The 25,863-nt window shown below is 48.5% G+C and overlaps 1 protein-coding gene and 1 long non-coding RNA gene across 3 annotated transcripts; both read left to right on the top strand.

Annotated features, from left to right (window-relative positions):
- Nucleotides 1-196: 196 nt before the first annotated feature.
- On the top strand, nt 197-16,349 carry stim2b (stromal interaction molecule 2b). 2 transcript variants are annotated; one of them, XM_052056957.1, is made up of 12 exons: nt 197-964; nt 8,539-8,672; nt 11,283-11,394; nt 11,571-11,682; nt 11,931-12,046; nt 12,127-12,304; nt 12,388-12,565; nt 12,645-12,806; nt 12,886-12,986; nt 13,072-13,310; nt 13,957-14,197; nt 14,854-16,349. In XM_052056957.1, exons 1-12 carry the CDS (start codon nt 862-864, stop codon nt 15,341-15,343), a joined length of 2,166 nt encoding a protein of 721 aa, XP_051912917.1. In that variant the 5' UTR covers nt 197-861; the 3' UTR covers nt 15,344-16,349. The 2 variants fall into 2 exon arrangements, with proteins under 2 accessions (XP_051912917.1, XP_051912926.1); XM_052056966.1 differs by having other exon boundaries at nt 199-964; nt 13,957-14,143.
- On the top strand, nt 978-1,617 carry LOC127595617 (uncharacterized). Its single transcript, XR_007961294.1, has 2 exons — nt 978-1,285; nt 1,355-1,617. It is a non-coding gene; the product is annotated as an uncharacterized LOC127595617 (long non-coding RNA).
- Nucleotides 16,350-25,863: the final 9,514 nt, after the last annotated feature.

The following is a 25,863-nucleotide window of genomic DNA, read 5'->3' as shown; positions in this document are numbered from 1 at the left end:
ATGCCATGTTGGGACGCCGCAGCCAATCAGAAGACGGAAGAGACGTCTGACCGAGAGCGGGTCGGCTAAGTGACGCAGCTTCCAGACTGTAGATGACACACACATACACGTATACACACGCGCTACTGTATTACCCCCCACTCCCCCCTCCCCCGCCGCTCCCCATTCTCCGCCCCCTGCTCACTCATTTGCATAGTGACTTCCGCCCCTGCTCGACGCGCGCGTCCTCCCCAAGCGCGCGCGCGCGTTCGCCGGTGAACTAGCAGCGATGGCGTGCGGTTCCACATGCCGCACCGGACCTCTCGAAACGGAACAAATCGGAAGCGGTGGGGAGAAAGCAGCCATGTGGTTCCTTAGGAACCGGAGGAGGAAGTCCTTTTTTTCTTTGTTTATTTTTTTGTAAACAGGCAGCTTTGTGGTGAAGAGGAGGCGAATCTGCACCTACGTGTTTATACTCGACTGTACGTGGAAGTAGGGCACTACTTGGCAACAACTCCCGGAGCCTGGCGTGAGGATTTTACAATCGATTCATTGACGTATCGGACGTTTTTTGGAGGGGCCCCGTTTGGAACGTTTGGGATTTCTGCACATAACCCCCCCCCCCCCCCCCTACTCCCCTTGCCGTGCACGATCAGATGCGTGATTCAGTTGACAACTGCTATCATGGGGGAGCCCGCAGCGCGCAGCTCCTGGCAAAGTACCTGTGGAGGCTGCTAGTGTCGCACGTGGGACGTTTCCGAATCTCAATGAGCGCCCCAGAACTGCCACTTGCGTGTGAACGTCTTCCAAGAGACCGATTTGGCTCATGATCCCAACGTCTTAAGCCCACTGCCGGATCTTTCTCCCACCCACACGTCCACGATGTGCACCATCCCCGCGGTGCTGATCGTCTTGCTGCGTGGACTCGTCATCTCTGCGGTGTTGGGATCCAAGTCGTCGGACACTGGAGATGGAGCCACCCCAGGTAAGCGCAGCCCTTCACACCTCCCACTAGGGAATTACCCTCCAGGTTTAAAATGTCAATCCCCGTTTTCATGTAAACAATCAGAAACAGAACTTTCTGTCTTGGGATTTGAGTTAAATGTGTCAAGTATGGACCAACACATGTGTTGGCACAGCGCCATGCGGTTCTGATGTGTGTCAGCTGGCAACCCGCCGCACTCGATCACTGGCAGGGAATAATGACACATGTGACGGAATCCGGGGACATGGCATATTTCAAAAGGGGATCACGGTGGGGGGGCAGAAGAACCCCTGGGCTTGACGCAAATATTGTCAGTCAAAGGTACGGCTTCCCGTCAACTCTACCTGACGTTTAAAATGCTAACCTGGAAATGTTTGCTCTTTAATAAAGGCTCGCACTGCAGGCTGTTGGCACACGGCATAAGCTCCGTTTTGGACAGCTAACATTGACAAGAGGTGGAAGACACCTGAAAACCGGAGAAACCGGATGCCCGACAAGGCCGGGCGAACCCTTCCTGGGATTTGTAGAATGTTGAGTGCTTCATGTCGTAGTCCCTTCATGATTTAGCAGGCTTCTCGAGTTATTGTTGCGGACTAAGATTTCGCGATGATTTTCAAGATATTCCAAAGAAATACGTTTTGTATTTAACCGGACCGCGGTTTGCTTCATGCTAACACGCAGACGGCCTAACAAAACCAGCGTCACCGTTATGGTCATCAGAAAGCCGCGACACGAGGGGTCACAACACACAAGATTACACAGCAATGCTCGTACGCATGTCGTCTCGATCGTCGGCGAAAAGACGACGGCTATCGTTGCGGGTCGGTCTTCGGTGTTTCATCATCAACTCTGCATTTGTGGATCGGTTGAAATCACGTGAATTGTTGCAAATTCCTGAAAGGACCGCCGACGAAACTTTTCCCAGTGTGAGATTCTGATCTGCGTCCAGTTGACCCGCGGACAAAGACGCGTCACAAAGTACCCGCCTGCCTGCCTGCCGCCCCCCCCCCCCCCCCCCCCGCCGTGCCAATTTGCGTCAGCTCCACTGTGAGAGCAGACACCTTGTGGGCCCCCTGTGGACGCCCTGCCGTCTCCTAAACGGATTAAAGAAGATTAAAATGTTTGGGGGGTTTTTTTGGTGTTCTGGTGGCGCTTTGGAATGGTGGCGCCGTGATTGAGCGTGTTGGGGTAACGAAGCAAACGGCGCCGTCCGAGGCGAGTCGGTTGAGCGGCGGCGTGAACGTGGCGTCTTCCAGTTCGAGTGGTCTGGTGTGTTGAGCTGATTTGAACAAACAAAGCCCTTCTCGGTGGGTGCAAAGTAACAGCCAGTTCTTGAAGTCACTGTTGTTTCAATTTTTTTAAAAAAATGAACGTCAACTCGCAATATTCAGGTAACAAACTTTGGTGCGGTTTTAAGTCGAGCAATTTCATTAAAAAAAGTTTTGCCGTTGTGAAAATTGGCTTTCCGGCACTTGACAAGAACCCATTTAAGAGTTTGCTCCGAAACACTTTGATGAGTTGCTTTTACTAACAGTATATTTTTGAGAGGGGTGGGGGGCGGGGGCATTACAAGGGCCAACACAGTTCTGTCAACACTTGTAAAATGTAGGAAAGCCCAATTTTGACCAGAGGCAAAAAATTTTGGAATATTTCGTGGAAGTGCTCAACTTAATGTTTTGGAAATTTATTGCCTGGAAATGTTGAGTTGCTCCGTCATTTCTGTATTTTGACAGTAAATAAGAAAGTGAGGCGGCCCGGTAGCTCAGTGGTTAGCACGTCGGCTTCACAGTGCAGTGGTACCGGGTTCGATTCCAGGCCTCCCTGTGTGGAGTTTGCATGTTCTCCCCGGGCCTGCGTGGGTTTTCTCCGGGTGCTCCAGTTTCCTCCCACATTCCAAAAAACATGCGTGGCAGGCGGATTGAACACTCTAAACTGTCCCTAGGTGTGAGTGTGAGTGCAAATGGTTGTTCGTTTCTGAGTGCGCTGCGATTGGCTGGCAACCGATTCAGGGTGTCCCCCGCCTACTGCCCGAAGACGGCTGGGATAGGCTCCAGCACCCCCCGCGAGCCTAGTGTGGATCAAGCGGCTCGGAAGATGAATGAATGAATGAATAAGAAAGTGGCCTCAGTCGTCCCACCGGAGTCTTGTATTATACAAGTATCTCTACTTCTACTTCGGTCCAGAGTCCGAGTACTTTTGCCACCTCCGGTTTCTGCAGCATCAAGCGACTCCAAAGCCAGTCAGGTGTTTCTTCGAGCTAAACACGCAGACGATTGTCCCAACTCTCCGATTTATTCTTTATGTCGTGTTTTAAGTATCGCATGTGTCCGGATTCGTTCTCTAAAGACTTGTAGTGAAGGTCAGCTTTGTGTCGCCGACTTGCCTCTTAGGCGTCCCCGAAGGTGGACAGCTGCTGCTCCCGTCCGTCTCAGTGGACGGGCTTTAGGGTTGTTATTTAAGCTAACGAGGCCCGAGAGCAGACCCCCCCGCGAGAGTATTTATAACGTTTCCGCCTGAAGTTTTGCCTGCTTATTTTCTCGCCGACGGATGCCCACGCCAATTCCGCTGTGAAGGGCGGACCCCCGTCAGCTCGGAGGCAGCCGACTCTGCGGTATCTGGACACGGAAGCGCGGCACCCCGTTGCCGGCCCCTCGTAAAAAGGTGTTTATCCCCCTAGTTGGCAGCTCGCGCTACACTTGGCCGCCTGAGCCCTTGGCGGCGGGAGTCGCCGTCAGGCCCCGGCTCAACCCGTCGACTATATTTCAAGACGAGAACGTTTGGCTTTGGTTTCGCCCAGGGACCGGACAAAAACCTTCTCTCGATGCACCTTTGGCGTGACGCCGAATAGGAGGAGGGGGTCCCGAAACGGACGGATCACTGGCTCCGTCTTGCGATGCCGAACGGACAACGAGCTCTCCGGTGCACTTGTCATTGCTTTTATGAATTGTGACATTGCGACGGCACCTGTTCACCGGGCTCCTGAATGTGCGGCACCGCTAAGGCTCGTCACCCTAACGCAGGAAGCTCTTCACCCTTCGCAGAAACCCGAGACGGTCTTTTCGAGAGTGACTTCCGCTGCCGCACGCCGAACGACGGTTTACGGTGTCGTCTCGGATATGCCGGGGTGCGGTCACTTTACGCGTGTTCGGGACTTTGAATGTGGTCCAGCCTTGGGGGGAAGGTGTGAATTTCTTGGCTACGTCGCTAGCTGCCGTTCACGTTCTGAGCCGCGATGACCGTGTCAATGTTTGTCAAGTCGAATCCGACATCTACAGCCAAACTCTGATCCAACTCGCCCTGAGATGAGGCCTGATCATCGCCGTCGGAGTGGCAGGTGCCTGGCGGGGCCCCGAGGGGCCCGGTATGCCTAACACATGGCACAGTGGGATGAGCGGGTTTACTTCTGGACCAAAACCCAAAAAGGCTTTGGGCCGAATTCCCTGCGGTTTTTCCGTGGCGCTAACCGGTCAGCGTGGAGCAACCGGATGACGTCTATTTCACAAAGCCCGTGCGGATGGTGAAATACAGCGAAGATGCCCGGGAGAATGCCTATCGGTGCGCCCCGCACCTCCATGCAAATGAGCTTCATCCATAAAGGGCATCCCATCCCCAAACAAGTCAAGTCAAGTCAAGAGTATTTCTCGAGCACTTTCAAACAGCCATTGCTGCATACAAAGTAAAACAAAAAAACAGTAAGACAAATCGGTAATAAAGGCGGTAGAAAGCACCAGACAGTAAAATCAAGAACAAGTCTAAGTCATGCTGAGTCGAACGCCAAAGAATACAAGTGAGTTTTGGGGAGGGCTTTGTGGGTTCGGCCCCAAGGTATGCTCCCGACCCCACCTACCCGCCGTCTGTTTCGTGACTTACTCGGCTCGCGTTCCTTGGCCAATCGTCGAGCCCCTCGACAAAGAAGCGGACTGTTGCGTAATGGCTGGCGACCTGACGCCCGGGCTCCTTGCGGCATTTCAGCAATGCCATCCAACCGGATCTGGGCACCGACATGACAAATCAACGTGAAGAATGACGCGTCTCTCTTTGACTTTTGAGTCGCTTGGTATTGCGGCTCTTCCTGTTCTCGCGCGGCGTTTCAAAGCGCCCCCCCCCCCCCCCTTTTGATCTTTCCGGCCAAGCGTGCTCACGTGGGCTTGTCCCTTTTTTGTTCGCAACAACGAAAGACGGCTCGAGTCGGCAAGACTCGTCTAACGCCCTCGTTACGCAAAACTCGCATGTCAAAGACTTAAGTGCGTGTTCGACCTCGCCAAGCCTTCCCGGTCAACCCGCGGGCTCCCCCCCCCCCTCGGGCCAACGCGGATACGGTCAAGCTTGGGTCAGGGGTGCCTGTTATTCAAACGTTCCGGCCAAAGAATCCTGGCTCGAAGGAGCATCTCCTTTTCTGGAAGCGTTAGGCTCCGTTAAAGCCGTTTCATCCCCCCCCCCCTCCTTTCAAACGCCCAAGAAAGGATGAATGATTACTTGAAGGGGGCTTTGGGCATTCGGGGGAATGATGGTGGCAGCCAGGCGCTTCAAGTGATCAGTGGGAAAGCAAACCGAGAGGAGATAAGATATCCTTTATTTGTCCCACACTGGGGGGAAAAAGGAGGCGGGTCCGGGGGGTGGTTGTCTACCGAGGACACGCCCATTTCTTCCATTCCATTCTCGTGACCTGAACCGGGTCACGGGGAGTTGCCGGAACGGAAGACAGACGACACCCTGAACTGGTCGCCAGTCCGTCGCAGGCCACGTTCGGAGACAAAAGAACGTTCGTACCCGACATGGGGACCGATCCCCCCTAGCCCCCCCCCCAGCCCAAGTGTGGCGAGTGGACCGCTACCCCTTCGGCGACTTCCCGATTCCTTTGAAGCGTTTTTGTTTTTTTTTTGTGACGGCTTGCTAAGTGAATGAACGCTTTCTGCCGATGCGCAAAAAAAACCCCATCTGCTCGTGCGAGCAAGCGAGGGAGACCTCTGCCATTGTTGGGCTCTTACATCCTGACAAACGGGAGCCCGCCAACTTAAAAATAACTCCGTGCTTTCCAATTTTACAGTCTTTTGGGACCGGCTGTTTTGATTATATATATATATATATATATATATATAATTTTTTTTGGTGTGCGTGTCGCTCCTCCTCCCTCCCCCCCATACCCGCCATCTCCTCTCGCGGCATGCGAGGGGTCATTCGTCGTGACTTCCTGTCACGTAGTACCTCATAAGCATCCCGCCGCACACAAAAAGGACACCAGGGAAGGCTTGTACTTGTCGCCGTTGTGAATTCCAAACGCTTGTCAGCGTAAATGACAAGTTGTTAAAAATATCTCGGGATTGTCTTTCTTCTTAAGCTTCTGAAGGTATCTTCGCATGGGTTTGGGCGAACGTGCGGAACAGAACTAGGCCAACAATTAAAGGAAACAGTGGTGAAATTGACATCACGGAATATGAAAAAAAGAACCCCCCCCCCCGGCACCACCACCAGCAACACACTTTTAAAGCAGTTCCCAGGTGGAATAAAGAGTCTCGGCCATTCTTTGGATAACATCCAGACTTACAGCACACTTCTTGTTTTTCTGGGTCAACGGGTCCTTGTGACCATGACGATCAGGCCCCCACCCACCCCCGCCGTTCACAACTTTACCAAGCGTTCAAGTGTGCCCTGCGTAACGCCGTGAGCTATTGTGTGCTGACTCTGCAGCTCTGCTTACATTTAAGCTTTTCGCATGATCCCGCTTGCATGTAGCCGCCGGTGGCTTCGGCTTGCAAATGGCACTTGGTGGGCGGGCAAACTCAGTGCTGGGGGGCGCTATGATGTAAATGAGGCTGACTTAACTCATTCAGTAGCAGCCAATTCTAGACCAAGTCTGAAAAGACGTTTCAAAACGTCTTTGGGAGTGAATGAGTTAAATTCGATTTTCTGGCGGATGGACACGCACTCCAGAGGCACAACGATTTCTAGCCAAGCCGTTCATGTTTTTCACAATATGTCCCCTTGAAGCTCTTGAACGCAACTTTTATGTAAGCAAGCGACGACTGTCTGATTACCATTGTTCTGCCCACAGTAAAAGTTTTGGGCCATTTCATTCATAGTCATTCCGTTTAGAATATTCATTTAGTTATCGCGGTGCATTGTGGGTAGTAGACGTCATGTTTCAACAGACGAGTCATTACAGAAAGCCTGACCGTGATCGTTGCAACTGGTCCTCCCGAGTTGTATTCCTTTCGTTTCACCTTCGAAAGCAATGGCTGTATGTCTGCTCGTGTTTATCATTATTTAGAAATGTGTTTCAGAGATTGTTATTGGGAATTCGCTAGTTTAGAGTGTTGCTAACGACGTAGCGACGATGCTAAATCTGTGCTAACAAGCTAATTAGCGTGCGAGGGTGCTGCGAAAATGCATTGTTTATCGTTGTTTGTCACATTTTGAGCTGTATTTATGTCCTTGTTAAACACCTGACGATTTGTGTACACAATATTAATGCGTGTTTTAAATCTGTTAATTTCAGTTTCACTCTACAATTCATTGAGTCGATGTCACAGTTGTTCACTGTACGCCGTCACGAAGACCGTAATAAAGGAGCAAGACGCTCAGTTTCCTGGCTCATGAATAAATGAGTTTGGCTTGCTGTTGACCTGCGTTAACATACCCATAGTATCTAACACGTAGCGATAACAGTACAACCATTAAAACTCGGTTGAATTGAAGTACTGACAAACTGTAAGTGGACTCTTGGTCATGTGTAAATAACCAAGACTTTAAATTGATTTCGATTTTAAGTTGAGCGCCTTTCTGGCTAGCAACGCAAATACCGTACCGTACATTTCATATGATGTAACTCTGAACAGCCAATGCAGTCTGCTGGATATCATGTGAAGTACCCTCATTGTCTAACTGCTCCCGTTGCTGTTGGGCAAACGATTTCGCTCGGACTGTAGCCGCCGCGGTTTCGCTATCAGCCATTTTAGCTCGACCGCCGACATTCCCGTCCAAACACGTGTTCAGTCAAACATCTCCTCTCGCTTCTTAAGTGGATTTCCGAGCTCCAGTCATGATACGGAAACGTGCTCAAAAGGCCGCATTTGCTCAGCGCTGAAGGGAGAACTGACACAAAGGATCACCAGATGGAAGCCAGTGTGTTTCCTGACGCAGTTCGGAAGCTGGCCTTTGAGGGTATTTTGTGGCACGGCCACTTAAAAGTAGACATACTAAAATGTGCTTCATAGTTAGCGTAAAACAACAATGGCAACACTTTATGTATCAAAAAACTAGCAAACGGAAACAAAGGCACCGCTACCTTAATGCTAATGCTAGCATCTATCGAACAACTGCTATTGTTGCCGTACTGACAAACTCAAGGGAGAAGTTGTACAAAATTACAATTATGAATCCGGTTCCGGGCAGGGTGTGTCCAACTGCCGAGAAGTCTAGTGGGATTCAGACAAACAAGTCACTGAAGAGTTTGTTGGTCACAGAAGCACCATCTCCCGCGTTTTTGTGACATTTTGTCGCGGTGTTCGAATGCGGTCCTTTTGGTAAACGCTGACCGGGCCCACCCGTGTGTGTGTGTGTGTCTCCCCATCTAGAAGACCCCTGCCTCATGGTCATCCCCCCGTGTGTGAGCGATGCGGATCGCTTCAGCCTGGTGGCCTTACGCCACATCCATAAAGAGCTGGACGACGACAACGATGGCGGCATTGAAGTGAACGAGAGCGTGGAGGTGAGTTTTGCAAATATACATTTCATCAGCAAATAGGACACATTTAAATTGTTTTGAGACCTTGCAGATATCATTTATATATACGATGAATAATTTTGGACCAAGCACTGACCCCTGAGGAACTCCATGAGTGATTTTCAGTTGATTCGTTTTTTTATTGTTGAGCTGCACGTAGTGATATCTGTTTTCTAAATAACTTTTTATCCATTTATAAGCTACACCTCTAATGCCATATCTTTCTAATTTTTTCAATAATATACTGTGATCAATTTTGTCAAAAGCTTTTTTTTTAGATCTAGGAAAACCCCAACAGTAAATTCTTTGTTGTCTACATTAGTGGCAATTGCTTCCACAAACTCCATAACTGCCATTGAGGTGGTCCGTCTTTCCCTGAAGCCATATTGATTCTCACTTGACAGCGCATGCTTTTGTATAAAGCTATCAAGTCTGCGAGAAAATAGTTTTTCTAATATTTTTGAAAATTGTGGTCGTAGTGATATTGGTCTATCATTTGTAAACGGATGTCTTTCTCCACTTTTATAGATTGGAATAACTTTAGCAATTTTCATTTTTGATGGAAAGATACCAGCTTTGAATGACGGGTTGCAAATGTGCGTGAAAGGTCGCACTACATATTCTATAATCTGCTTTATTATTGTCTCCCAACATTTGGTTGAAATCATCGAAATCGTCTCGAGTTGACACAAGAAGGCTTCCCGGCTCGTATTTAGTTAGCACGCGTCTCCTCGAACCCCGGAGCTCGCATCTAAATGGATGTTAGATGACGACTTTTCTTTGCTGTCCCCGTGAGACATGCACTTTAAAAAAAAAAATCTCTCTTGAACTGTAAATTACACCTTCTGTACATCACAGCTAGCTTGGAGCTAGCCGTAAGGTAGCCGCTAGCTAACTAGCTGCCAATCATTATCATGCTATTAACTGCGGCAATGCCGTGGCCTCCTTGCCCAGTGTTTGGCTGAACTAAATGCTTGAGGTATGAGGACCGGTAATTGCGTGTTCACAGCGGCCGGTCGCTCGGAAGCACTGAGACCTCGACACGCTGCAGGCGGCAGAGCCCGCTCGGAACGCAAAGGCAAATTCCAGTTGAGGCGGAGTGACGCGCGTCACCCGACCTGGACATGCCAAGGGGCGGAAAGTTAAAGCCTTTCCGGATGCGGCGACTTTTAACGGGACAACAATGGCTTCTCCTCGCTCCCCGCCGGTTGACACCCTACACCCGTGGAATAAAGATTCCACTGGCGTTTGCCGCCTTGGGTTCCCTTCCGCCGCCCACCCCCATTGACCCGAAGGCCTTGCTGGTCGTTATTGTCGGGGAACATCCGCGGGCTGTACATCCGCTTTTCTGTGACCTGCATTTCACGCATTCTTGATCGACCATGCGGGGTAACGTCACGGAGACATCAGCCGGACCTCGGCGCACCAAGGTGTCATTGGTTCCCGTTACCGACTGATTCTCGAAGCTCAACGCCCCCACGTCGGGTGGCGTTCGGTTGGCCTGCCGGGATAATCCGCACTGAGGTTGATTGCGCAAGCTCCCGCGGACTAAACGCGTTCCTCGGCATGATATTTGATCATCTGTTTGTATTTCAACTCGGGTTTATTCACGGACTTGCAAAGACAACTCCTCAAAGACCCGCCTGCAGCTTTGATCACACTGTTCTTATATCAGCCCGAGGCAACAACTACAACCTCTTGATGATTATTTATAGTCCCGGATTTGTACCACTTATTAGGTGTAACGTGGCTATTCGATGAGTAGGTCCCCGTTTGCTCCGTCTTCTTCTTGCCTCAGCATGCGTTTGTTTGCGCGTCACGTCCCCGCGATGGGACGTTTAAGGGCAAAATGTGTTCCGGCATTTCTTTTGTTGTGGCTCGGGCTTCTCTACAGGACTGTGAAGCTCCCAGCTGTCAAAAGGAGAGCTGTCGGAAAGTTAACACAGACACAGGTGGAAAGTGCAACTCTTGCTGGCGTTTCAAAGTCCCTAAAAGGCAAAAAAGATGAGAAATGAGTGTGTGTGTGTGTGTGTGTGAGAGAGAGAGAGAGAGACACACACACAAGACGAGCACTGTGTATATCATTGGTGGCCAACCCACGGCTCGCGAGCAGCATGCGGCTCTTTGGCTAGTTTAATGCGGCTCCCGGGCTTTCACACCACTAGCGTCGAAAACACCGTGGCGCCGCCATTCAAACAAAAGCCGTTAAAGACACAGACGTATTACGTCAGCCTCTCATCAATCCAAAAAGTTATTTGATTGACATTGAAGGCAACCAATCAGATGACCGAATCACCGCTCATGCGCAAACAACGGCGCTAAGCGCTAAGCTAGTCGGCGAATTACCGCAGATTTTAAGGCAGCGGGGCCCAATACGTCGATCGCAATCGACCGGGAGCCGGCGGACTGGTCCCAAGTCGACCGCAAAGGGGGTGGGGGGAGCAAATGGGGGGGGGGATAAAAAGATTTGTGTGTAAAAAAAAATGGCTCTTAGTCCCTGACTGATTGCCCCCCTTCCTGGTGTCTACTGTCAAACGCACAATCCCCCACCTCCCAGAAAAGCAGATGGCAATAAATGTGATTATCTCTCCTTAGTTTATAAAAGAAGACATGAAGCAGCAGCAGACCAACAAGCACAGCAACCTGCACCGCGAGGACCAGCACATCACCGTGGAGGAGCTTTGGAAGGGCTGGAAGACCTCTGAAGGCAAATCCGCTACACTTTTTTTTTTTTTTTGACACCATCAGCACAGCGAAACACACCTCGGGAGTTGTCGACCTCCGTCATGCCCCGTTACCTACCGTACACGCTATTTGCTCCGGTCATGGCCTCGTGAGATGATCGTATGCCTGTTTTTTTTTCTTCTTTTTTCTGTCTATTAGTCCACAACTGGACGGTGGAAGACACGGTACAGTGGTTGAAGGAGTCGGTGGAGCTGCCCCAGTACGAAAAGAACTTCCGGGACTTCCGCGTGACGGGCAACACGTTGCCGCGGTGAGTCGACGCTTCACTTCCATTCATTTTGTCTTATGGGGTAATGCTGCCATCTGCTGCTTGGAAATGGAAGTACAGGTGCAGTACATGCGGATCTCTTTGGCGGGCACATGGGATCGTATTCCAGCCTGAACATGCGCGTCTTAAAATAGGGCAGTCTTGGGAACCGAGAAATGTGAAATAGGAGCAAAGACGTGCCCGAAGAACGCAAGAGTCGACGGTGACGATCGTCGGACTTTGTGTTGCAGGATCGCCGCAAACGAGCCGTCCTTCTTGTCAATGCAGCTTAAGGTGTCAGACCAGCGACACAAACAGAAACTCAATCTCAAGGCGCTGGACGCCGTCCTTTTCGGGCCCCCGCTGCGTAAGTATGCGCCTGGCCCGAAGCGCACGTGACCTGCGGACGCTTGAAATCCCACCGCCGGCGTCCCCCTTTTCCCTCAGGTCCGCACCACAACTGGATGAAGGACTTTGTCCTCGCGATCTCCATCGTCATCGGCGTGGGCGGCTGCTGGTTTGCCTACGTGCAGAACAAGTCCAGCAAGGTGCACATGTCCCAGATGATGAGGGATCTGGAGAGCCTGCAAAACGCCGAGCAAAGCCTCCTCGACCTGCAGAGTCGGTGAGCGGAAGAAGGCGCAAATAAGCGAGCGGCCCGCAAACGAGACGGCTCACGTTCAAGACGGCTTTTTCACGTCCTTTCAGCTTGGAAAAGGCTCAGGAGGAAAACCGCACCGTCATCGTGGAGAAGCAGAATCTGGAGCAGAAGATGAGGGACGAGATCACCGGCGCTAAGAAGGAGGCCCACAGACTGAGGGACCTGCGGGAAGGCGCCGAATGCGAGCTCAGCCGCCTCAAGTACGCCGAAGAGGAGCTCGTACAGGTGAAGCCTTAAAAACTCGGGAGACGATTTGGCCACACGTCTCAAACCCAAACCCGTTCGACCCGACCCCCGGGGGCAGGTCCGAAAGGCGCTCAAGCGAGCCGAGAAGGAGATGCAGTCCGAGCGCTCGCTGCCGGAAGCGCTGCAGAAGTGGTTGCAGCTCACGCACGAGGTGGAGGTCCAGTACTACAACATCAAGAAACAGAGCGCCGAGCTCCAACTCTGCGTCGCCAAGGACGAGGTAACCGTGACCAGGCGTCCTCTGGCCCTTTCTTTCTTTCTTTGCAAATATTTCCTTTTTTTTGGGGGGGGGATTCCAGGCGGAGAAAATTAAAAAAAAGAGAAGTTCTGTGTTTGGGACTCTTCACGTCGCACACAGTTCGTCACTGGATGAGGTGGACCACAAGATACTTGAGGCCAAGTAAGTGCGAGGGGGTTCTCAAACTTTAAAAAAAAAATAGTTTGGTCATATAAAGTTAAAAGGCGAGTTTTGACATTTTCTTTAGAAAGTCCTTGTCGGAGGTGACGGCGTGCCTGAGGGAACGCCTGCACCGCTGGCAGCAGATCGAGAGGCTCTGCGGTTTCCCCGTCGTCAACAACTCGGGGCTGCCCAGTCTGACGGCCAGCTTGTATTCCGACCACAGCTGGGTGGTGATGCCGCGCGTCTCCGTCCCGCCGTACCCCATAGCCGGCGGCGTGGACGACCTGGACGAGGACGCGCCTCCCATCGTTCCGCAATTCACGGGTGAGAGCTTCGTAGGGAAACGGGCAAATTACATGTGTAATAATAATATAATCATAAATTTTATTTATAAGCGCCTTTCAAGACGCCCAAGGACACTTTACAATAACAAAAAACACAAAACAATGTAGTCAACTAAAGCACATACCCTTGTTCTTGTTAAAGTCCAGTAATTTATGCTAACACTTCATGTGAAATGCATTTAGCAAGCTAACAAAGCTAGCATCAATATCTCCGTAATTATTAACCTGAATCACAAGCAAGCAACACACACACAGAGCATATAACACACACACACACACACACAAAATAAATAAAAAGATAGATTGAGCTAAACGCATAATTTTGTCTTCCGGAAGTCGGGTAGCTTGATGCTAACGCATGTTGTGAAAGACACAAAACAGGCCTCCGAAGCTAGCCTTGAAATTGCAGTTATTATTATCGTTGAAACAACACTAGGTCGCAAGCAACACACGCCTAAATTTGTCTTCCAGCAGCCTAATACGAGCACATAATGTGTAAGACGCTAAACGGGCTAACAAACCTAGCATGGAAACCACGCTAATGACTAACCTTGAGAGTACTGATATCTGAACACTAAAATTCTTTTTCATCTGCGACTTATTTTTTGTATTTTTTTCTCAATAAGCCACGTTGATGCGGCCCCCGCTGACGCGCAACAGCAGCGCGTGCCGCTCCCGCCGGAGCCTGATGAGCTCGTCGCCGTCCTCCGCGATGTCCCCGGATCCCGACCTGCTGTCCATGGCCAGCTCATCCCTCTCCTATCCCCTCGAGGCGGACGACGAATATGTCACGTTCAGCTCGGATAGGAGGGGGTACGTAGCGGCGGCCGGAATCTCGAGGAATGGTTTGAAAGTGTGGACTCTCAGGTGTTTGATTCAGACATTTTCACTGGTGCTTTGGGGCTAAAGTGGTGATGGTGATTCGTGCATGAAGACCTCCATTTTGCATTTTTTTCCCCGCTCATTTATGACCTGCAGTTGAAACCGCTTAATTACTATTTTTTTTTCTCAAATCTGACCACGTCCTCTTTCATATGGAGGTCCTCGGTCTCAAACGTGTCGGATTTTTTTGCATTGCAACCGCAGTCCGAATATATATCTGAGCGAAAACGCTAAGATGCCAGACAGTTTATTTACGACGAGTGACGATGACATGAAGTCATCTTCAGCAGACGTGATCGAAAAGCCTCCTCTCGTTTCGTCAAAATATTTCTACCTCCTCTTCCAACGCATACTGGTATCTGCTCGAGTGTATTCAGAAGTGCGGTTTTTCAACACAAACCATCTTCAGACGAGGCACGGCCTAGCTTACTAGCCTAAATAACACGCGAGCACGGACGTGACAGCACACGTGGGGACCTTGCTAGCTAGCTAGCTAGCTAGCTAGCTAGCAGTTAAAGTCACCTTTGGGCATTGACACAGCAGGAAAGGGGCAGACGCATACTTTGGGTTTCAACAGCAGCGCGAGAACCACCGATCGGCGTGACTTGTGACCTTTTGGTGTCCTCCTCCATGTCTCCCAGCGACCAGGAGCTCAGCCCCGACACGGACGCTCCAAACTCCTCGATGGGCCGCAAGCCTCCGCACTCGTACCGCAAGATTTCCCGCGAGGAAATGCTGCTGTTCAACCAGAGCTCCGAGTTCCCCACAACCACCAGCGTCAGCGGGGACTCCACCCCTCCTCCTTTGCCCCCGACGCCCGCCGCCAGCCCCTCGGGGCCGCCGTCCACCTCGCCGTCGCCGGACCTCACTCGCGTGGCGCCGGACCTCCGGGCCGTGACGCCGCCGTCGGGGAAGGCGGCGTACAACGGCGTCCTGGAGAAGTCGCACAGCTTCGGCGTGCTGCCCGCCGTGGGCCGCTACCCGTCGCTCACCTCCCTGGACTCGGAAGGCCGCAGCGTGGGGCGGGAGCACAAGCTCCTGAGTACCTCCTCCCAGGACTCCAGTGACAACGGAGAGAAAATCAAGCGCTCCTCCTCCAAAATCAAAAGCCTATTCAAGAAGAAAAAATAAGTCGCGCGCGCCGGACAAAACGAGGACGTCGACCGCGAGCTCCGACGGCTCTTCCGCCGCGGTACGTCGCTCGGTCGCCAGCGGTTCGGCGAGGCCCAACGTCATGCCACAACCGAAGGAAATAGAAGACTGCCTTCATTTCCAAGCACACCACAACTTTGCTGACCACGGCAATCTCCATGACAAAAAAAAAATATATATTCCCTCTGTCACACAATTTCTGGATCGAGGTGGTCCTCAGCACTTGATTTCTTGTTACCTGGAGGGGGGGGGGGGCGAAAAGCTTTATTGCACTACTTCCTGTTTTGGGGGGAATACAGCTGACATTTATGACAAAAGAAAAGGTCACATGATGCCACTTGAATGTTGATGCTCATTTTAAACGTCGTTTGCTCATGTTAGAGATTTCAATTTTGGGAGACGAGAGGGGAGGGGGGGGGGCTTCCTGAAGTTGTTGATCTGTTGTTCCCGGTTGACCTTGCACTACTCCATTGCCTTCCCTGCGTGCCGACGCCTGGTTTCTTCCAAAAGAACATCATGGCAACTTCTCGATTTGGAGGACGTGCCGTGATGCTTGTGCATCTGTATCAGACGCAGCAATTTTTGCTCACCCCAGCATAACCCTCCTGGAAAAAAAAAAAAGGGCCTCAGGGTGGGCCGAGGGGGAGCGACCCAGGACACAATACGGGACGTCCTGGCGTGATGATGTCAAAAAGGCCCTGCCTCACACCGTGACTTCAACGCGGCTTCTCGCCACTGATGGTGGCCGGGAGGTTGACGCTTTTTACGAGGTGTCCGCGACGGGATGATCAATCAATGCAATTATTATTATTATTATTATTATTGTCGTAACGGGCTAAACAGCACACACTGAAGGAGTAAAGAGTCAGAACTGCACGGTGGGGAGAAATGCTCACGACACACAAGTGTTTTTGAGAACATTTTAAGTGTGGATATTTGTATACTGTAGAAGAATTAATAACAAATAAATGACAAAAAAAATTGACAGTTGTTGACATTTCTCATGGACAGTAATCTGATTTTATTTTGGAAAACAATGATCAACATCACAAAATCCAAAAGTGACGCTTTTTGGAAAAACGAGGTGAGTTAAAATGCGCTGCAATTGCAGCCTCCAGTGACAAAGTGGCATTGTGGGAAAAAAGATGGCCAAGTACAGCTGCGGTGTTGTTTCAACCACAAGGCATATTGCAAATGAAAGTACAGTGGTACCTCTACTTACAAACGTAAGTATTGACCATGTATGTAGGAAGGCGTTTTTAGCCCCAAAAAACACCCGACCATGTCCAGTAAGCCGTTTTAGCCGAAAAAACGACCATGTATAGAAAGGCGTTTTTTTTACCGAAAAAACCCACCATGTATAGTAAGGCATTTTTAGCCGAAAAAAAACGACCATGTATAGTAAGGCGTTTTTACAGAAAAAAACAACCATGTATAGTAAGGCGTTTTTTTCCCGAAAAAAACCCACCATGTATAGTAAGGCATTTTTAGCCGAAAAAAACGTCCATGTATAGTAAAGCGTTTTTTATCGAAAAAAATTACCATTTATAGTAAGGCGTTTTTAACCCCCCCCCAAAAAACGACCGTGTATAGTAAGGCGTTTTTACCGAAAAAAAACCAACCATGTATAGTAAGGCGTTTTAAGCCGAAAAAAACGACCATGTATAGTAAGGCGTTTTTACAGAAAAAAACAACCATGTATAGTAAGGCGTTTTTTTCCCGAAAAAAACCCACCATGTATAGTAAGGCATTTTTAGCCGAAAAAAACGTCCATGTATAGTAAAGCGTTTTTTATCGAAAAAAATTACCATTTATAGTAAGGCGTTTTAACCCCCCCCAAAAAACGACCATGTATAGTAAGGCGATTTTAGCCGAAAAAAAAAAGACCATGTATAGTAAGGCGTTTTTACCGAAAAAAACAACAACCATGTATAGTAAGGCGTTTTAAGCCTAAAAAAACCGACCATGTATAGTAAGGCATTTTTAGCCAAAAAAAACCCGACCATGTATAGTAAGGCATTTTTAGCCAAAAAAAACGACCATGTATAGTAAGGCGTTTTTAGGCCGAAAAAAACGACCATGTATTGTAAGGCGTTTTTTGCCGAAAAAACCGACCATCTAAAGTAAGGCATTTTTTGCAGAAAAAATACGACCATGTATAGTAAGGCGTTTTTAGCTAAAAAAAAAAAACGACCATGTAGAGTAAGGCGTTTTTACAGAAAAAAAACAACCATGTATAGTAAGGCGTTTTTAGCCCCAAAAAAGTCGATGTATAGTAAGGCGTTTTTTGCCGAAAAAAACGACCCTGTATAGAAAGGCGTTTTTTTTGCCGACACATTACTTGTGAAAATGTAGGTGATAGAACAGTCAGAGGTGCTGCCAAAAAGAACCCTTTCTGCACTGATATAAATTTAAATTAATTTTGATTCCGTTTCCTTTAATACAAACCGGATACTTCATACTTGACCATAAAGTTAATTTATAATTTAGTACCTCAATTTAAAAACAAAATCTGACGTTGAAATGAAGTTTTGTATTTGTAAGACTGAATATGAAAATAAACGGAATTTAATTTTCAGTGAGGATCAAATACAGTTTCAAAGCAAAAAAAGTCTATCGTTTCAAATTCAGATGGTACAATTCAGATTCGGTTATTCAATATGATTCAGAGTAAAATATACAAATCCATCCATTATCCGAGCCAATGACTTTCACTTCACGTCATTCAAATTCAGTATAAACCATTTAAAAGTTATTCACGTTTAGTTTTTGGTGGCAAATATTCCGCCCCACAGCGTCACACCTCGTTTAGTTTTGGTTGTAAAGTGTCTTGAGTGTCTCGAAAGACGCTTCGAAATGAAATGTATTATTATTATAAGAAATTTCAGGGGTTATTTTTACTGACCATTCACTGTTCATGACATGTACAAATATTTGTTTTCCTAACACACTGTCCATTCTTACAGTTCTTACAGCCGCTGTGAGACCTAACAGCCTAACATCTTGGTCCTCAGACCAGGAAATTGATGTCACAATCAAAAGATGGCTACATCTGGCTCCTGATGGGGATGGTGACAGGAAGGAGAGCATGAGAAGAAAAGAGGACATGGAGAGCGCAACAATTTGATGCACAGAAAAATACCGTTCAAGAGTAAGCTGCATCCCAATTTTGGACTTTGTGTTCACTGTTAAATAAAGAAAAGTTGTATGGAGCTATATGTGAGGTTCACAAATTATGACAATAAACATATTTTTATAACAGTCGTCTTTGAGACTTTTTTTTTAATGTGGGTCAAAAATGGCTCATGAAAGATGTGGCTTAGTTGAGGTTGAATTCAGGCTGATATCAGGAACCTGTTCTGGCCCAGCGTCGGGCCGCAGTAGGGCCAGATATGGTTTTACAATGCGGCCCACATCATGAATGCCGGACGTGGGCCACTGCAGGACCGTCATTCATTGAGGTATGTGGGCCAAGTGTACGTGCCGTGCCTGCCCAAGAGCCTGGCCAGACCAATTTTGCGGACCGGGGAGCTGGTGGAGTCCTGCTTCGGTGGAGCGCGTTGCCGGCTCTGTACACGGCTCGCGTGAGGTCCACCTTCTGGACAAATCCAATCACAAACGCATTCATTCTTTCAGCACCACGTGAGCGATAACAACAACAACACCACCGCAATGTGCACTCCGGCTTCCTCAACCAATCGATCTCAACGCAAAGAGCGGCAACGGCAGCGAGAACACCTCCCCGTGACACCCCTCCACGCCCTCCGGCCATTTGTCTCGCGGCCGCTGCGGAGAGCATCCGTCATGGCTTTATCAATATCAAGTAATGGTGACTCAAGCGGCGTCGATGGGTCATCCGTTCACCGCAGCGGCGACATCCGCCGGTGATGAATGCGGTTTTTGCGCTGCGCCTGCCTCCCCCGAGAAAAGGAGGTGGAAGCCTCTGCACCTGCGCGTTGCAGCCACATGGAGGCAGCAGAGCATCACGCTTGGCTCCCTCACAACTTCCATTTCCTGCTTGGATTTCAAATCTCATGCCCATATCGATCCATTTTCAGGAGCAAGGTGGCCTTGTTTGGGGTCACGAAGGGTCATCAGACAATCCAGCCCAAGATGGATCAGGTCCCTAATGAGACTTGCTTTCACATTCGCTTCTGAGCCTGTAAATGAATGTCAAATTAGATACGACTATTTTGTCCTTCCTGATATTTTTGTGTCGCACTTGATTAAAAAAAAAAAAAGTTTAATTGGGAATGTCACAAATAAAAACCCATTTTCTCATTTTTTTTTCATCTCCACAACTATACAGAAAGTTGGGATCAAACAACAGCAAAAATCCCATGCTAGCTCCTCTGCGGAGGTTAATACAAAAAGCCAACATTAAATGAAAATGTGCTCAACTGAAGTCGGATGTGAAGCCAAGAGTTAGTCATTAAAAAAACAAAAACAAAAAAAAAAAAACAGAAGCCACCAACACATTTGCAGCCAGCTGTAAAAAAATAGAGCGCACAGACGCCACCACATTCCCAAACAGCCCAAGCTTGTCCGCGTCGATAGCTGCCATGTTTAACCTCTCCGGGACGGACAAAGGCGGCACTGGCAGCGGCCGTGCTCTGTAAAAAGAAAAAAAACAGCGAGTGTTTGCGCTCCAAAACTCTGCCGGGGGAGACCCGCAGTCATTTCGCAGCTTATAATGAAGCCATTTCGGTCGGTCCGCTGTGCTCCGGTGATTACGAGAGCGCAGAATTCATCTGGGAGTTGCCGGCAAAAAGGAGAACAAACTTTCGCCGCTTTTTAACCACGACAACACGAAAGGTAGAATCATTTTGTCTGTACCCAATGGTGGATCTAACTTTCTTCCAATAATTTTCACGCAAGACAACCACTGACACTGCAGCTGATATGAGAACCTGTGCAGAGTCGTGAACGGGAATCCACGCATGTCACCGTGGGGTTTGTATTCAATAAAATTCCCCATTGTCATGAAAATCAGAGTGCAGTAATTGTTGATGAATAACATATTTTGAAAATGAATCGAAACAGTCTCTTAATTTGAAAAACTGTATTTAAAATAGTGTCGTTTTCAGAATCAGAATCAGAATCATCTTTATTGGCCAAGTATGTAGAACACACAAGAAATTTGTCTCCGGTATAACACGCTGCACTGGTGTTTTGGCTGCCATATTAGATTTAGATTTAGATTTAGCCATTTTAGATTTAGTCTTGGTCAAAAATGCTTATTAGTTTTAGTCATATTTTAGCCATGCCTATTCGTGAGTTTTAGTCGACGCAACCTCAAAAAGGTTTTTTTTTCGTTTTCGTTAAAAATCGCCATATCGGGTTTCCTTCGACCCCAGCGCACAGACTTTCTGATCTACCGAGGATTATTCCTGACACGCAGATAAAGTGGTAACCGTGGAATCAATGTTCATGACTGCTCCAGTCTACCATCATCCCAGTTCCTAAGAAACCGGCAACATTGGTGTTCCAATGTCAGCCTGTCGCTCTGACGTCTGTGGTCATGAAGTCCTTTGAACGCCTTGTGCTGAACCACCTAAAGAACGTCACCGGACCCCTGCTGGACCCTCTTCAGTTTGCCTACCGGGCAAACAGGTCTGTGGAGGACGCAGTCAACATAGGTCTGCACTACATCCTCAATCACCTCGACAGCACAGGGACCCACGCAAGGATCCTGTTTGTGGATTTCAGCTCTGCGTTCAACACCATCATCCCGGAACTCCTCAGTCTGCGTACCGACAACCAGTGGAGCAGCCGACACAACCTCGGGCTGAACACGCTCAAGACTGTAGAGATGATCGTGGACTTCAGGAAACATTATTCTCCACAGTTGCCCCTCACACTATCCAACTCCCCTGTGTCAAACGTCGAGACCTTCAAGTTCCTGGGAATCACAGTCTCCCAGGACATGAAGTGGGAAGTCAACAGCATCTCCATCCTGAAAAGGGCCCAGCAGAGGATGGACTTCCTGAGGCTGCTGAGGAAGCATGGCCTGCCACAGGAGGTGCTACGACAGTTCTCCACGGCAGTCATCGAATCAATCCTGTGTTCTTCCATCACGGTTTAGTTTGGGGCCGCCACAAAAAAGGACAAAATCTGACTTCAACGGACAGTCAGGACGGCGGAAAAAAAAATCATTGGCACCGCCCTACCCACTCTTGAGGACTTGCACACTGCAAGAATCAAAACAAGGGCACGGAAAATCCTCCTGGATCCCCCGCATCCTGCCCACCACCTTTTCCAGCTACTCCCCTCAGGCAGGCGCTACAGATCCATGAGCACCAAATCCAGAAGACACTTAAACAGCTTCTTCCCTCTAACAATTAACTCCCTAAACAGTCACTGACACATTCACTCTTCTTGTACAACACATACTGCTACTGGTCACTCTAAAATGGTTCAATGATTTTCTGCACCAACTGTCCAACTGTCATTTTTTTGGGGCAATTGATGTGGCCTTATTTCTGTGGACCAACCTGTTCGAGTGCCATGAACATCCGTGGGCCCAAAATTGGAACGAAACTTTTCGGTGACAATGAGATTTATCACAAGCCGACTGTCGTGTAACATCGAACATGAACACACGTAGACATTTGCAGTACGCTCCGATAGCAGGACGAGTTGCGACTTACCTGCGGAAAAATATCTGCGTGGTGAGCCTTCATCATCGTCATTGAAAGCAACACAGACTGAAAACAAAACCACGTCAAAGGAAAGGTCTTAGTAGCTCAATGCTAATGCTAATTAACATGTGTTTCGGTACTGTTTTTCCCCCCCGAGCAAGACCAATGTCACCAAAAAGAGTTGGAAAGAAAGAGCACAACTGTGTTTACATTTTGTAATCACATCAAGTAACAACAACAAGTAAATTATGACATTTTAAAAATGGTTCATTTTTCTGAGAAAGCAAAACTGACCTGCATGAAAAATGGAGGAAATAAGTTCCATACGTACTCTTCCCTTGAATGCAAACGGTGAAGGGTTGGCTTCGCTAGCATCCGATTTCAAAGGGAGTCCTTCAAGAGACACACACAGCAGGACTAACACTTGATAAAAGAGAGGCGACAAAAAAAGCAAGTCAGCAGGACGCCAAGGTCCACCCCGGCAAGAGTGCAGCGAACAATTAACATACCGCGCGTGACCATTAGTATGGCAAACAAGTTGAAGGAAGGAGAAATTCACAACATTGTGTGTCAAATCTGAAACACAAACACGCCTTGATGTCAGAGCTGAAGCTCAAGAACAAAAGGCGCGAGGGCTCGGAATTCCAGAAGCTTTGCGGAATTGAATAAAACATGGCTTCTCCTTGATGTGGCTCCGAATCGCCAAGTCAGGCGTCACCCTTTTTTAAGCTGCCTCGCTGACACCGCCGGGCAGATGAAACCAAGGCTGTGCCGGCCGCGGTCTTCGGCGGATACGTGAAGCTCTCACTTAGGAGGCGATATGACAAAGAAACGCCGGACTTCTTCAGATGCAGCGCGGCACACAAAGGGAAAGGTGGATGGCAACTTGGTGGTCGTGTGCAACTCTTTTCAATGCTTCGATGGATCAATTATTGACGTCCCCACAAGAACAAGAAGTGTAAATGCCACACACATTTTGCAGTTTCCTAAAAGGGAAATGATTCGTGTTGAAGACAAATTACTACAAGTGCAAAAAAAACCCCAGATTTGAATTCCATTCAATTTTCTGATCTGCTTCCGATTTGCTTTCGCGGGCCACATAAACTGATGTGGCGGGCCAGATCTGGCCCCCCGGCCTTGACTTTGACACCTGTGATTTAAAGTGTACAATCAGCCTGCCGTGCAGGTTTTCGGAATGTGGGAGAAAACCAGAGTACCCAGAGAAAACCCACCCAGGCCCGAGGAGAACATGCAAACTCCACACGTGGAGGCCAGAGCTGGAATTGTACCTCTGCACTGTGAGGTCGATGCGCTACCCACTGGACCACCAGGATGCCACAGAACGTTTGTTTTAAATCTATCTATCTATCTATCTATCTATCTATCTATCTATCTATCTAGCTAGCTAGCTAGCTAGCTATCTGTCCCTCGAAGTACATTAATGTTAAGTTAATGACTCCTGCGCTACATCATAGACACACATTAGCTAATGTAGGAATACCGCAAAGCAAATACCTCATCGTCACATTTGGAGTCCACGAAATGGTTAAAAAAAAAACAAAAAACGTACAAAGAAGAACGAGGAGCTACCCAAGGTGACAAAGAGGGATGGCCGCCGCACCGGAGCAACAACGTTTGTCCGGCCCAGTGAGAAAGGGGCGGACTCGACGATGGCCGCGAACGCTCGAGGAGATGGATGGAGAAGCATCTGACCCCGCCGGTTCTTTGGCGGCACCGCTGACATTTACAAAGCGCCGCACCGAGAAGAGACATTAGCGAACGGTTATTGAGCCAAGAAGGCTTTGATGCCATTCATCATACTCCAACATGTGTGTTTCAGAGCAGCCCTTCTCAAACTTATCGACACCAAGTTGAACCGCAAACTTCTGTTTGAGAAAAGTTTGAAAAGATTCAACACGGTGACGCTCAATGGTATGGAAATGTTAAACTACGCTACGTACTTGATAAAAATCAAATCAAACAACAGCCTTTCTCAGGGGCCTCGTCTCAATTCCAAGCAAGGGCTCTTGGGGGAAATCACAGTTCACAGGTCAAACCTGCTTTGACCTGGAATAATTGCGGCGCTGACAAACAATCGCAAGAAAGGACACAGACCATATGAATTGAATTGAACGGTGTTTGTTTTGTTTTTTCTTCTTTCTACCCACAATCTTGCTGCTGTAGACTGTAAATTTCCCCAGTGTGGGACAAATAAAGGATACGTTATCTTAAAACTCACTTGTATTCTTTGGCGTTTGACTCAGCATGACTTAAATTTGTTCTTGATTTTACTGTTTGGTGCTTTCGACCGCCTTTACTACCGATTTGTCTTACTGTTTATTGTGCATGTTAAATCGCTCCATGTACAGCACTTTGAATGCAGCGATAGCTGTTTGAAAGTGCTTGAGAAATACTCTTGACTTGACTAGATTTGTTCTTGATTTTACTGTTTGGTGCTTTCTACTGCCTTTATTACCGATTTGTCTTACTGTTTATTGTGCATGTTAAATTGCTCCATGTACAGCACTTTGTATGCAGCGATGGCTGTTTGAAAGTGCTCCAGAAATACTCTTGACTTGACTTGACTAGATTTGTTCTTGATTTTACTGTTTGGTGCTTTCTACCGCCTTTATTACCGACTTGTCTTACTGTTTATTGTGCATGTTAAATCGCTCCATGTACAGCACTTTGAATGCAGCGATGGCTGTTTGAAAGTGCTCGAGAAATACTCTTGACTTGACTTGACTAGATTTGTTCTTGATTTTACAGTTTGGTGCTTTCTACCGCCTTTATTACCGATTTGTCTTACTGTTTATTGTGCATGTTAAATCGCTCCATGTACAGCACTTTGTATGCAGCGATGGCTGTTTGAAAGTGCTCGAGAAATACTCTTGACTTGACTAGATTTGTTCTTGATTTTACTGTTTTGTGCTTTCTACCGCCTTTATTACCGATTTGTCTTACTGTTTATTGTGCATGTTAAATCGCTCCATGTACAGCACTTTGTATGCAGCGATGGCTGTTTGAAAGTGCTCCAGAAATACTCTTGACTTGACTTATGTGAATATGTCCACATTCATGGGCGGCGTGTTGAATTTCCTTGCCGAGCCACATCGGAGTGTTTGCATTCGGTGGACGGCGTTGTGCCGACGACAGCTTGAAATCAAAACTGCGCTCCATCGCCGACACAGACTAAAAGCGCCAGAGAGCAATCCGTCCGCCCAGGAAGGGGGCTCAGGAGAACGCTGAAGGCGCAAGCTTGCGCTGCCATGTTCAGTCTGGTGTGAGAAAAACAACATCAACAATGACAGCCGCCCCTCCCTCACCCCCCCACCCCTGCAACCTGTTCTTTCAAAATGGAAACATTCTGTCAAATGAGGGGGCGGTCGGAGGAATGGCAAGCCTGCCCATTTCGGCCGGCGTTGCGGTTGTTATTTCCTCACCTGGTGGAAAGCCACACACACAACACTCGTCATTATCACCGGCCTCGACGGGACACAATGCGACGGTCGTCCTTTAACAGCCTCCCGCTGGCACGTCTCAAGCAAATCAAGAATTTATATGTGCATACATTTCTGCGACAAGCAACACTGACCATTTCGTACCTCAGAGCCGCGGCGGGAAATGCAGAATAGCGATGAGCCGAAAGGACAGGGGCCGGGGGGGTGGATCTATTTTCAAGATTAAGCTTCATCTTCTCGGCTATAATGGAGTCCCTGGCGTGACCTTATCACCCTGTCACACATTGGGCATAACAAGGAAGCTGATGTTTTTGTAAACAACTAATATTGTTAGTCCCCTCAGCCTCCTGTTCTCGGCCGCCACTGCCTCATTAAGGCTAGATTTAGACGGTGGCAT

Source organism: Hippocampus zosterae, chromosome 1 (assembly GCF_025434085.1).
Source record: "Hippocampus zosterae strain Florida chromosome 1, ASM2543408v3, whole genome shotgun sequence".
Taxonomy (NCBI): Eukaryota; Metazoa; Chordata; class Actinopteri; order Syngnathiformes; family Syngnathidae; genus Hippocampus; species Hippocampus zosterae.
This window is presented reverse-complemented; position numbering and strand designations above follow the sequence as displayed.

What these genes read in the sequence shown, in the direction of transcription:
- stim2b (XM_052056957.1), top strand. Translation starts at nt 862, where the DNA reads ATGTGCACCATCCCCGCGGTGCTGATCGTCTTGCTGCGTGGACTCGTC. An exon ending in ACGGGCAACACGTTGCCGCG is followed by an intron (nt 11,683 to 11,930) that starts GTGAGTCGACGC and finishes TTTGTGTTGCAG; the next exon opens with GATCGCCGCAAACGAGCCGT. An exon ending in CCGAAGAGGAGCTCGTACAG is followed by an intron (nt 12,566 to 12,644) that starts GTGAAGCCTTAA and finishes CCCCGGGGGCAG; the next exon opens with GTCCGAAAGGCGCTCAAGCG.